General features: G+C 41.3%; 1 protein-coding gene across 1 annotated transcript; it reads right to left on the reverse strand.

Moving 5' to 3' along the window:
• Nucleotides 1–11,138: 11,138 nt before the first annotated feature.
• Nucleotides 11,139–12,560, reverse strand: LOC149200141 (uncharacterized). Its single transcript, XM_089400863.1, has one exon. It carries the CDS (start codon nucleotides 12,558–12,560, stop codon nucleotides 11,139–11,141), a length of 1,422 nt encoding a protein of 473 aa, XP_089256989.1.
• Between the last annotated feature and the right edge of the window lie 396 nt (nucleotides 12,561–12,956).

The raw sequence follows: 12,956 nt of genomic DNA on the forward strand, positions 1-12,956 counted from the left end.
ACTAAAGTGGTAACACCTGTTTCTACAGGAAAACCGAAATCGACTTCTACAGGAAGCCCGAAATCAACTGAAAAAGGATCTTCTACAGGAAGCCCTAAGAAAAGAAAACCCAAGGAGAAGAAAGCTAACATTATTGCAAGGGAGGCAGCAGCTGTGCTGGCCGCCCTCAGTACACCTCTTAAGCCAAAGGAGAAGAGAAAGAGGGAGACCCCTCTATATTTTAAAGCTAGAAGAAGTGTGAGAATAAAGACGGGCAAGCCACAGCCTCCGTCCAGCAGCCCAATCATTATCGAAGATACCCCTACTTTGCCCAAGGAGAGGTCCCCCTCGAAGATATCAGTCACCTATGGGAGGGGGAGCCCAAAGAAAACTACCTGGAAGGATAGGTTGGACCAATTGGCCTCGAAAGCCCGGCTACAAGATGCTGAAGATGCTCTACAGGAAACTTTAGCCCGGCTTAAGGAAATAGAGAGAATGGAAGGGGAAGCACCCTCATCACCACCGAGAGAGGGCGAAGTAGAGCCACCAAAAGAAGTAGAGAAAGAGCATATTCCAGAGCCTAGCCCTCAGCCAAGTCTGAGTTCATATTACAACTTTTTAGAGGCTGGCAAAATTATACCTCAGAAATTCATTGTGCCACTGTTCTTTGCATTGGAGGAAGAGAGAGTACGTACACACACGTGGATGAAGATAGCCAAGTCAAAGGGTGTGGCGGACATAGGTCCCTTGCAGGAGCAGCTCAAGGAGGCCAGAAGTGAATTGGCCATGGCTAAACACGTGGCAAATTGCCAACGAGTGTTCCTACAGGAAGAAAACGAAAAGCTAAGATTGCAGCTACAGGAGCTGAGGACAGGAACAGGTACATCCTCCGGGGACACCACAGCAAAACAGCAAGGAAAAAAGGAACTGAACACCGGTATTGGGGAGCCCACCTTGCATCTACAGGAAGTAGAACAACAAGCACAAATTGAGGTGCAAGCTCTCAGACAACAGCTGCAGCAGAAAGATGCACAATTGGCCTGCATGGCCAGTTGGGCCATGGATGCTATCCAATGCAGACAGCCGGCCAAATCCTATGGCCTGTACCTGAAAGACCAATGGCTGCAATTTCAAATCAACACCTTGGCGCAAAGGGGTATCTCTCAGCTCCAAGACCCGCAGCAATTCACTGAATTATGCAGTACCAGCTCATCAGAGGATAAGGCCAAATCAGCTGAGTTCTACCTCCATAATTTGGCCCTGCCTAATGTAGTTTCATGGGATCCCAATACGGCCTTGGGAGATATGCAATTAATGGCATTTGCCTCATGGTTGAACCATGAGGACAAAAGAGCAGCAAAAGCCAAAGCGGTCATGAACCGAGAGTTGAATGAGCCATTGCTAATCAGACCAGAACCAAGGGATCCAGTTGCACTAATCTCGGCACACCAACACTTGTCCACTGACCCTCAAGCTTCATTGAGATATATGGATCAACAGGCCCAAGCCATAGCGCATTTTGAGGACATGGAGAGACTGTTAGGAGACAACGCTGTCCAAGCTTGCACCCGCAGATGGAATACATTGGCCCACAGTCTGAAAATCAGAGAGTATCATACCCCAACTCGGATGAGGGAAGCTCTAGTACGGGTGGCCCTCTATAATAAATCCATGCAAAACCTCCAGGCCAGCTGGATTGGCCTCAAACTAAGCCCACCACTGCTTCTAGGATTGATGGAAGGCATCACAGAGAAAGATGATAATGAACAGTGGGAAGAGGTGAACAGAAAGGCTGGGTTCCATATCAGCAAGGAGGACACTAATACAGAGGCTTGGGATGTAAGGGTGGCAGTAAAGGCAATGAAGGATGAGGAGCTGGACTAGTTGCTCAAGGATGAGCAAATATTTTAGCTGGGGGGTGATGATGAGCGCTATATTTGGTAACATTTTGGGCTCATTTGGCCTACTTACCCTTGCTCAACCCTTCATTCTTTATCACTTATGCATCATTTCTTAGTATATTCATGTTATTTGTAGGAAGGAGGGCAGTCACTATTCCTAGATGGCTAATACATGTTTGTTTCAGGTTTTTTGACATTAAATGGAGCAAAACCACGCAGAGGGAGGCAAGGAGACAACCAAGGTGGCATTGAGGTTTTGTAGGAAGGTTATCCACAGCCTTGAATGGCCTTCCGCGTGATCTCCACCCCAACTCCGAGCTCCAACAGCTATCACCACCGAGCTAGCAGGCAGCCAATGGATTCTAAGGGAACAACAGTTTACTTTTAGTTGGTCAGCCAAGCCCCACTAATTTAGGAGGCTAGCTTGGCCCTCATAATGTATAAATATTGAGGCTGTAGCCTTCGATGGGAGCTTTTGAAACTTTGTTGTTCATTCTAGTCTACGAGCTGATAGCTCTGTTTTGCTTTTTGTAAGCCATTTTTGGCATGTTATCAGACTTTTGACTATTATCTCTTAATGAATAAGCAGACAGATTTGAGGCAGCTCTGAGTTCTTAAAGGAGCTTAAGCTCTCAGGGTTGGGCCCAACCTGAGAGCCTAAGGCTTCCTTCATTGTATTGTTACTTGTCTTTCTTCCAGCATTTCATTTCTTTTCCTTTACATGCACTTGGAAACACAGTTTGCTGATTCGAATTTCTTGATGTGATTAAGTAGGTTAGTTTCATGGATAAAATGATTTTAGTAGTTTAGATTAGAGTAAGGGGATTAGAATTAATCAGGGTTCCAAGAAAAGGTTGATTGTACACTCACTTCCACCTCTGTTTAGAGATTGGGAGTGTAGACCGTGCCAACCACCAAAAAATGCAGTTTTACATGTTCATGCAAGCTTTAATGTAATATTTCCGTTTGTAGAAGTGTCCATGCATCTAGATCTTGAGAAATAATTCTTTGTTTCAGCACCTTGCACGATTTTCCCTTAAAAACGACATTGTTGTTCTATGGTTTTATAAAAACAGTTAGAATAGGTTGATGAATTCTTGGTTTTGTGCAAGGCACGGGTGATTTGTTTCATTTACACTGAACAACACCACTCTATCATTTCCTTATCCTTCTGAGCCGTGCCTAAGCCATCTCCTTATCTCCCAGTTAGATCATTTGCCTCCCAACTCTTCTATCATCCACGTTGTTTTATTTTTTGGCCTTCCATTGCCTCTACCCCTCCTCTAGACCAACCAGCTTTACACACTCTCTCTCCATCTCATATCTCTATCCATGAGCCATCACAAGCTCCCCTTCTACATCTCTATCCACCCACACAGCTTATCCACTCAACCATCACCCAAAAATCCTATTGCAGAACATCCTGTAGAAGTTAGCAAACTTCCTGTAGAAATCCTGAACTTCCTGTAGAATCCCCTGCAGACATCCTGTAGAAGCTTGCAAACACGATTGCCAGGCATCTGAACTTTGTGAACTTCTGTGGAATGATGCTAGGGATCCCTTAGACCCTCTCTGAGCCTTCCTGACCTTTTCCAAGCCTTCCTCCCCTTGATCTACCCCTGCACAGTCAAGACCCAGTAAGAAGCATAGTCATAATAACTCCAACAACTTGAGCAAAAATACAAAAACATGTTCTCTTCAGATGAAAGTAGCTTAAACACATGCATCTCATCCCAATAGAAGTAATGGCATCACTTTTAGAAGTTGCATTCCCACCATTGCATCATAAGGATTAAGCTGGTAAAATTAGGGTTTACTAGGGTTTCCATGTTTTGTTGGTTTCCAGTTCATTCTTGCAAGTAGGTTAATTTCCTTTGAGATATCTTTCGTTCATCACTTAAAAATCTTCTTCTGAGAACATATAGAAGTTGGCTTGAGCCCTAGCGGACTTGTGCCACCTGACCAAGTGACAGCTGCGACAAGAGCTAGTACTTGTGCATACAGCACCGTCGCTTCCAAGTTTGTTACGAACTACCGGGTTGATAAAATTAGAGAAGGAAGCTCCAGGAGTTGTAGCATTATTGCTACAATACTGGAGCCCACCAATGGTCGGAGAGTCTAAGTTTGTGTAGGATAGATCTATGACAGTAGTAGGAATATAAGGTGGAACATATTGGGAGGGCATTAGAGAGAAGTTTACCAAGGGGAATTTGAGATGTTAGTTAAAATAGATACAACAATTATTAAATTTTCTCTATAAATTCAAACTCAGACACTTTCCTTTGATATCATTCTATAACTTTTATTGTCCCTCATTGTGGGTGGAGTGTCCACTCACAATGGACATTCCAAATTCTGGCACATAATTTATCTCTCCAAAACTAATACAAGCATTATAAATAACAATAAAAATTTACAATTTCATATATATATCACGAGCATAGGCTAATTTATTGACGGAATAGTCTATTTCATGGGAATCGACAATATAATTTCAAACAAGATTGTGAATTTTTTGTTATTTAAAATGCATTTTTGAATGCATAAATAGATCCACTCTGAAAAACCGACGGAACACTCCAATTCTACAAATTAAACAACTTAAACTCAATTTAAAAAATTACTATGAAAAAAATCATTTGTTTATAAATTAAACTTCACCTATATCATAATATATATAAACTATTTTTGTTAGGTAATGTAAACTTAATAAAAGCTATATTTTTGGACCTTTCCAAGAATCATCATAAACGAACCAAAATTGGACCACGTTTTGGGTAGTTGAACTTCGAAGGTTGGTTACAACGCGTAATCTTTCGGCATGACAAGTGGCATCGATTTTTTAAATGTATATAAAAGTATATTTTTATTTAAATAAAAATATTATTATTTAATTTTAGAGTATAATGGATGAGTTTTTTAACGTATTATGTTCGCTCTTAGGTTCAATATAATTTAATAAAATTAATTAATTAAATATTTTTTATTAAAAAGTATTATGGATTTGACATTGGATGAATTTTTTTGAGAAATTACATAGAAAATTTAGGGTTGATGCATTTTAAATTTCTATGTTGGTTCATCATGAGGACAAGGATGAGGAGCAAGATCAACGGACCACTAATTTATACCAAAGATGCAACGGTAAATTTCTAATGGTCAAAAATGAAATATAACTAAAAAGATACGTTAAGGGATAAAATATAGTTTATTTATTATTTATTTTTGAATTTAATTTTAATTTAATTTATGGGGAATTCTATGAGCAAACTTGCGGTGCTGCCATGGGTTCCCTCCTTTCCCCTGTGGTAGCTAATCTATTCATGGAGGATTTTGAATCAAAGGCCTTAGCTTCCTCTCGTCTTCTGCGTAAGATGTGGAAGAGGTTTGTGGATGACACTTGTGTCCTCTGGTCCCATGGTAAGGAAGAGTTGGAACTATTTTTCCTCCATCTTAACAATCAATCTAGTTCTATAAAGTTCACCATGGAATTTCAAAGTAATCATAGTCTGCCCTTCCTTGACGTCCTCCTCTCAAGGAATGATGATGTCTCTTTTTCTCATCAGGTATTTCGTAAGAAAACTCATACGGAGCAATATCTTCATGCTAATTCTCATCATTTCCTAGCTCAAAAGCTAGGTGTTCTCAACACCTTAGCGACTAGATCTTTAGGAGTTTTTAATGACAACCATCTCAATGAAGAGAAAACACATCTCCTAAGTGTTTTCTTTAATAATGGGTATAGTAGACACCAATGTACTAAGGCTTTCCTTAGAGATGAAAAGGGTCCTAGTGCTAAGAAAGATACCAAAGATCGATTTTCTGCTTTTCATCTCCCTTTTATCCAAGGGACCACTGACAATATTGCGAGGATGCTAAGGAATCATAAGGTGGCTTCAACCTTTAGGCATTCAAATACCATCCAGAGCTCCCTTAGACCTGTAAAAGACCCAGTGGATCCCAAGAATATGAAGGGTGTTTACGTTATCCCATGCTCTTGTGGTACTCCCTGCATTGGTGAGATTGGCCGCTCAATTAATCAAAGGATTTGTGAGCATGCCGCTAACATCAAGCATGGAAGGACCCGCTCCTCTACTTTGGAAAAGCATGTAGATAAATCTAGGCACGACATTTACATTTAGGAGGCCCAAGTCGTTGCTAGGGTTAGTCATTTCCATCATCATAAATTGAGTGAGGCCCTAGAAATGAAAAAAAGACCCAATAATTTGAATAGAGACGAGGATTGGATTATTAGTAGAAGTTGGTTCCCTCTCCTATCCTCCTAATTTTTTAGGTTTCTTTTGAGATTTATTTTGTTTGTTTATTTATCTATGTAGGTATTGGTGTTTTTTATAGTATTTTTTGTAGGTTTATTCTTCATTAGAGTTTAAATTATTGATCCTTCGTGTTTTCTTAAGTATTTTATCCTCCTATTAGTTCTTAACTCATTTTAGTATTTTTGTTATTTGTTTAATGAACCTCATCCCCGTATTTTATTGTTGACCCAATTTTATTTATTGATTACTTTTCTTTGTGTGTGTGTGTCTATATATATATATATATATATATATATATATATATATATATATATATATATATATATATATATATATATTGACTTGTGTATATTTTCGTTTTGTTTTATTTATTTTCCATTATTTATTTTTATTTCTTAAATGATATTGTCTCGATTAGGGTCTTGACTCCTTTTTATAATTTTTGACTTCCCTCCTTGTTTAGGGTTTGACTTTGATTTCTTTTTCTCCAGTAATATAATTTTTTAATAATATTTGATTTTAATAAATTAATTTAAATATTCGTTTTTCAAAAACTAGTCATTTAAGATTGTTGTTACTTAATAATATATATTTTTAATATATTAATAAATTAATATCATAATTTTAATATTATTGTTCAAATATAGTCGTTACTTGAAATTATGGTCTCTACATTGCTCTCTATTTAAGCCTTTGCCATGGTTTACCTCTTCATCTAGTCTTGATGATGAACCACACTTGTTGGTTTGAAACACGTTGGCCAAAAAATTCTCTTAAGTGGTTTCTACCGAAAGACTTTTCTTAATTCATTATGGATCACAAAAGCCTAAATTCATAAATATAGAAATTATTATAGACTCTAACAATTTCCAATATTTTATTATATAATTTATTTTTTTTTAGACAAAGGTCGGGTGCTGTGCATTAATCTGAAAAAAGGAGGAGGCTAAAGCCTTACATAATATGCTTCAGGAGCATTTTGGGGCCAAGGAATTACAAAAAGGAATTTTTCCTTGGTCCTTACTTTAGCTGGACTGTTCCTATTGCTACTTATACTACTATAGATTTTAACATACTGCTGTCCCCAAAATTTACATTTACAAAACATGGCTAGTCAATCTCGATGTGGCTCATCTTTCTTGCAGTTGATCCCTCTGGATCCTGGTCAGTTTCAATTGGCTTGGCGCTGGAGGAGGATGTAGCGTCTTTCTTTTCCAGCATTTGCTTGAGAATTTCAATCCGCTCTTCAGCGTGGCAGCATCTGTTGTGTAGAGTACTGAATTGTTCATGGAGGGAGTGGACCCTGTGCAAGAAGAGATTTATCTCTGCTCTATACTTATCGTGAAGGATTTTGACTTGCTCTTCCAACCGATTCTCTAGGCTACGGACTTGGTCCTCCATGCGATTCTCCATGCTGCGGACTAGGTCCTCCAAGGCTCTCTGTTGAGCTCGGACTTCATTAAACTCCATGTTCAGGTCCCGGCAGTGGAAACAATCCTCTGGGCGTTCCATTGACTCCTTTGTCTGAATAGTGGCGCTGTTCCTTTGCTTTTGTCCTTGATGCTGTCGGCTCGTTTTGCTGTTGAAGGGGGTAGTTCTACTCAGGCTCTCGGGAGTATTACAAGCACTTAAGAGAATGCTGTAAGATTGCCTGGAGCTATCGCTTATACCGCTTGGTCGGTTAAGCTTGGCAGCGCTCCCACTTTTTGGAAGGGTGAGAACGAAACCTCTAACACACTCTACAGCATTCCTTCTTTCTGGCTTACAGAGATAGGCTGCAAAAAAGGCTTCTCTCCCAAGTTTACCGCTTAGAATTTCGACTGTGGGTTGTAGCTTTTGCGCTGAAGGGGTATTTAGAGAGTTTCTGCGAATGCGAAGGCGGGAGAGGGATCTGCTCTTCCCAATGCTCAACTGACTGTTTCTGATCATATCTTGACTGAATTCGATTTTTTTGTGGCAAGGACGATTTTCTGGTCTATGGATCGTGATTCCCCTGCCTTGAAGTGCACTTCTGAGCCGACTACCGATACAAATTATTTCAATCTGGTATGTTCTGACCTCTGATCTAGTGATTTGGTTGCTGTGGCAGATTCTATTGGGTTGGGTGCCCCGTGTGCTGATTAGAAGTGCGTCCTTCATGGCAGCGATTGGATAGTTAAGTGATCATTGCAGCTGAGTTGGCCTTTGGGTCTATCACAAGCCTTGTTGGCATGATGGTCAGCCTTTTTGTTAAGTCCCCTTAGGATGTCAAAGTATTGGGCTTCCTCCAACGTGCTGTGTAGGGCTTGGTTTCTGCTGTTGATTTGTTGCAATAGTATGTTTGGCGAAGTCCGCTTTTGCTCCATGAGCCAGATAATAATTGCAGAGTGACCAAAAACATTTACTTTCTTGATGCCCAGATTGATCACTTGATTGAGTCCTTGAAATAAAGCCAGACCTTCGGCCCGATTGTTAGAAATATTACCCAATCCCCATTCAAATTGCAAGATAGGCTCACCATTTGCGTTGCATATGAGGCCTCCTGCACCTGCAAGACCAGGGTTAGATTTTGAGGCACCATCGAAGAAGAGGCATTATTTGTTGCAATTGCTCAACCAAAGAGCAAATTCTTCTTCCTTAAGCCTCAGCTTCCAAGCTGTAGTTGACTCCTTTGGGCTCAGATTATCCTTTGCTTGATCTTGGGCGCTGATGATGCTACCATAATTAATCAAATTTCTTTCTTCTGCACTGTAGCTGCTGAGGTTGACTTTACTGTGGATACGAATTGTCACAGCCTCTACAGCTAAGCTGATGGTTTTATGACACATAAATCTGGAGTTGTGTCCTTTATCTTGGAATACTTTCTTGTTTCTAGCTAACCATATGCTCCAAAGAAGAGTTAATGGTAGAGTATTCCATATCCTCTGTGATAATTTACTGTTCTTGCTCTTCGATGGGCAGAGTTTCTTCCAATTTTGGACTGTCTCTGCTATGGAAGGCTTAGGATTCCAATCTACTCCCCCTACAGATGCAATATCTTTCCAACATTTTGCAGCTACTTGGCATTCAATAAACAAATGATGTATTGTTTCTTCCTCTTGAAGGCAGTTTGGGCACCTGGAAGGGCCTAGGATACCCCTCTTTTTGAGGTTCTCAGCTGTTAAAACCTTACCTTTCAGGAGGAGCCAACAGAAGAATTTTACTTTAGGGGGGGCTTCCGCTTTCCAAACTAGTCTCCAATGACTCCATGTGTCCTGTGGGAAGGCACTAGCACATAAGTGGTGGTACCCTGCTTTAGTTGTGTACATGGTTCCTGTGGGATCCCAGCGAAAACTATCTTTTCCTCCTTTATGAGTCGGAGCCTTACTGTGCAGTTGGTCTTTTAGAGCGCTGAAGCTTGTTTCCAGATCCCTTGGGTAGTCCGGCAAGGTCCAGCCAATCCAAGCTTGGGAGGAGCTTCCCCACTTAGTGATTTGGGCTAAGCTCCATATTCCTCTGTTGTTTAACCAATTTATGGCTGGAATTGCTTCTGCAGTAGATCCTATAGGGCTCTGGCCTAGGATTCTGTCTTTAGAAATGCTGATGCTACTTCCCTCTCCTGGAACTTTGGAGATGTGCTGGGCCATGAGTGGGATAATTTTCTTGCATAATTTCCAGATGTTGGAGCTGTCTCTGATGGGTATATTAGTTTCCAGAAGCTTGTGCCTAGAACTGCTGAGATACTTGGCTTCTAAGATTGATTTCCACCAAGCTGTATTCCCAGTGATTAGTCTCCAAACAATTTTAGCCCCGAGAGCTAAATTCAAAAGATTTGGGGACCTTATTCCAAGGCCTCCTTTTTCTTGGGGCTGGATGACATTTTTCCAACCAACCAAGTTGAACTTTCTCTTCTCCGAATTCCCTCCTTGCCAAAGGAAAAAACGAAGGGCCTTTTCCAATTTATGATGGAAATTCATTGGAGCTTGTAGCAATGAAAAGCGATAGATAGGGAGAGAAATCAAACCTGATTTGAGAAGAACAAGACGTCCTGCTGGGTTCAGCCACATGGCTCCCCATTTTTGGATTTTCCTTTTGATTTTGTCGAGGATTTCGTTCCAAGTTTCAGTCTTCAGGGGACCCTTACTCACCGGCATCCCTAGATAGGTGAAATGACTCCAATCGAGCTTATAAGAAACCTCTAAAATATTTGCAATACTTTGAATGGTGTGAGCTGTTGCATTCCATCCATAGATACAGCTTTTGACTTGGTTGATGCTTCCTCCAGAGCAGTCCATGAATTGGTCCATGATCTTTTTGAAGTGCCTTGCAATGGTGTTCGAGGCTCCACCCATCAGGAGGGTATCGTCAGCAAATTGGGAGTGATTTATATTCTTTGTGCCTTGTTCAAATTGGATACCTGTAATTAGGCCTATTCTTCGGTTGTAATCCAAGGCTTTGCTGAGGGATTCAGCCATGAGGATGAAAAGGTAGGGAGAAAGGGGGCAGCCTTGCCTGAGGCCTCGGGAGGATTGAAAGGCTGCACAGGGTCTTCCATTCACCAGAGGTGAAATCCAAGGGTTAGAGATACAAGCTTGGATCATATTGATGAAGGAGGTAGTGAATCCCATTTTGTTCAAAACAGCAAAAAGGAAGGAGTGTCTGACTCTATCGAAGGCGTTGGCAAGATCAAGTTTAAGGATGAATCCTTTTTCCTTTCGACTAAGACTAGAGTGGATGGCTTCTTGTACCAAAAGAATGGAGTCGGAAATGTGCCTGTTGGCTAAAAAACCTCCCTGATTTTCCGAAATTAAGGAAGAAAGAAGAGGCTTGAGTCTGGAGGATAATATTTTTGTGATTATTTTATAAGCAGAGTTGCAAAGGGATATGGGCCGGAATCTAGAGAAGGTGGTCGGCCTATTCTCTTTTGGGATGAGAGCTAAATACGTTGAGTTGGTATAGCCCCCTAGTTTGCCTTTCCTAAGGACCCACCGAATCATCTTGAAAGGTCCTTTTTAATCATTGGCTAGAATTCTCTGAAGAAGCTGATTGGGAACCCATCAGGACCTGGGGCTTTGTCCGGATGGAGGCTCCAGATAGCCTTTTTGACTTCATTGTCCTCGACTTCTTGGGTGAGGCTGTTATTCATTTCTTGAGTAACTTCTCTGGTCATGTGTTGGAGGAGGTTTGAGTAATCCTCCTCATTTTTGTCCTCTGTTAGGAGTGATTTGAAATGAGAGGTTGCAACAGCTTTTATGGAGTCTTGAGTTTCATGATTGATCCCTTCATTATCTCTGATTGCGTTAACTATGTTTCTTGCCTTTCTGATTGTGGCTTGTTTATGGAAATAAGAAGTGTTTTTGTCGCCTTCCCGCAGCCAGGTCTGCCTAGATCTTAGCCTCCATTTGATCTCCTCATCTCTAGCTGTTTGGCGCAGCTCTGCATACAATCTGATCTCTTCTTGTCTTGACTGCTGAGTGAGTCCTTCCACTTCAATACTTTGCTGAATTTTTTCGAGGTTTTGTTTGATATCCTTTTTTAATACCTCGGGTTCCTTGTAGTTGAACTTGGCCCAAGTCTTAAGTGCCTGCTTAGTTTGCTTCAACTTTGTTTCCCAAATGAAAGATGGGGAGCCCTCCACGTGCTGAGACCAAGCTTGCTTAACTATATCACGGGCTGCTGGGATTTGGTTCCAAAGGGTGGAGTATTTGAAAGGGAGGGGGCCGAGATGACTTTGGCTTTGCAAGGTAAGAGTAATAGGGTAGTGGTCCGAGGCGGAAGTATTGAGGATGTCTGACTGCCCGTTGGCGAAGGAGGACAGAAAGGCGATGTTAACAAGGAAGCAGTCAAGTCTTTCCATAATGTTACCTGCTCCCAACCTCCTATTGCTCCAAGTATATTTGCGATTCTTGGGCTTTAAATCGACCAAGTCCTTCTCTTGCATGATATGTTCCAGCCGGTTTCGGAAATGATCAATGCTGAAGTTCCCTCCTCTTTTTTCATTTGAGTGCATGACCAGATTTAGGTCCCCTGCTAAGATGAGGTTGTTACCATGGTCTTCCTCTAAATCTTCCTCTAAGGTAGCCCAACAGACTTCTTTTTCCCTGTAGTGGTTAGGGGAGTAGATGTTGTAGATTTTTACTTCAGTGCCATTGTCCTTGCTTTCCAATTTAACACTTATCCAATGCTGCTGTGTTTTGACGAGGCTACAACTCCATTTGCTTGTGTTCCACATTGTTAAAATACCTCCTGAAGCTCCTCTTGCTTCACTAGTGCAGCCACCATACTGTTTTTGTTGGCCAATGAATCTGCTGATTTCGGACTGTTCTAGTTTTGTCTCTTGAATGAGTAAGATATCAGGCTTTTCACTTTGAATTAGCTCCTTGAGGGCAGCTTTTTTGGAGGGGTGCCCTAATCCCCTGCTGTTCCAAGACAACACTTTCATCATGATTTACCAGTGTTGTGCAGAGGTGCTCGCCTCTCTTTGCCTTTGATGTTGTTTTCCTTATCCGAGATTCCTAGAATGAAAGTTTCAATCGGTGTCTGTGATCCCATTGCTATATCCTTCTGCGCACTTTCTTCTCTGTGCTGTTTTGCCGACTTCCTTCCTGGCCCATGTTTTTTTGGAATCTCACTAGATGCACCTAGATCCTTTGATAAGCTTCTTGTGATTCTTGTTGAAGTAGTGTCCGGGGAGGGCGGAGAGGGATGAGGGGATGAGGGGATATGCTGGTCTGATAAAGGGTCCTGAGAAGGTTCTTCTTCGGAAAGGGATGCGAAAGGGTTTGAAGAAGGAGGGATGGAGGGATCAGAAGAACGAGGAGGGGAGGTGGAGAAAGGAGGA

The sequence above is a fragment of the Pinus tabuliformis genome, chromosome 2_1 (genome assembly GCF_031772625.1).
Source record: "Pinus tabuliformis cultivar Carrire ecotype Pingquan chromosome 2_1, CPIR1, whole genome shotgun sequence".
Classification (NCBI taxonomy): domain Eukaryota; kingdom Viridiplantae; phylum Streptophyta; class Pinopsida; order Pinales; family Pinaceae; genus Pinus; species Pinus tabuliformis.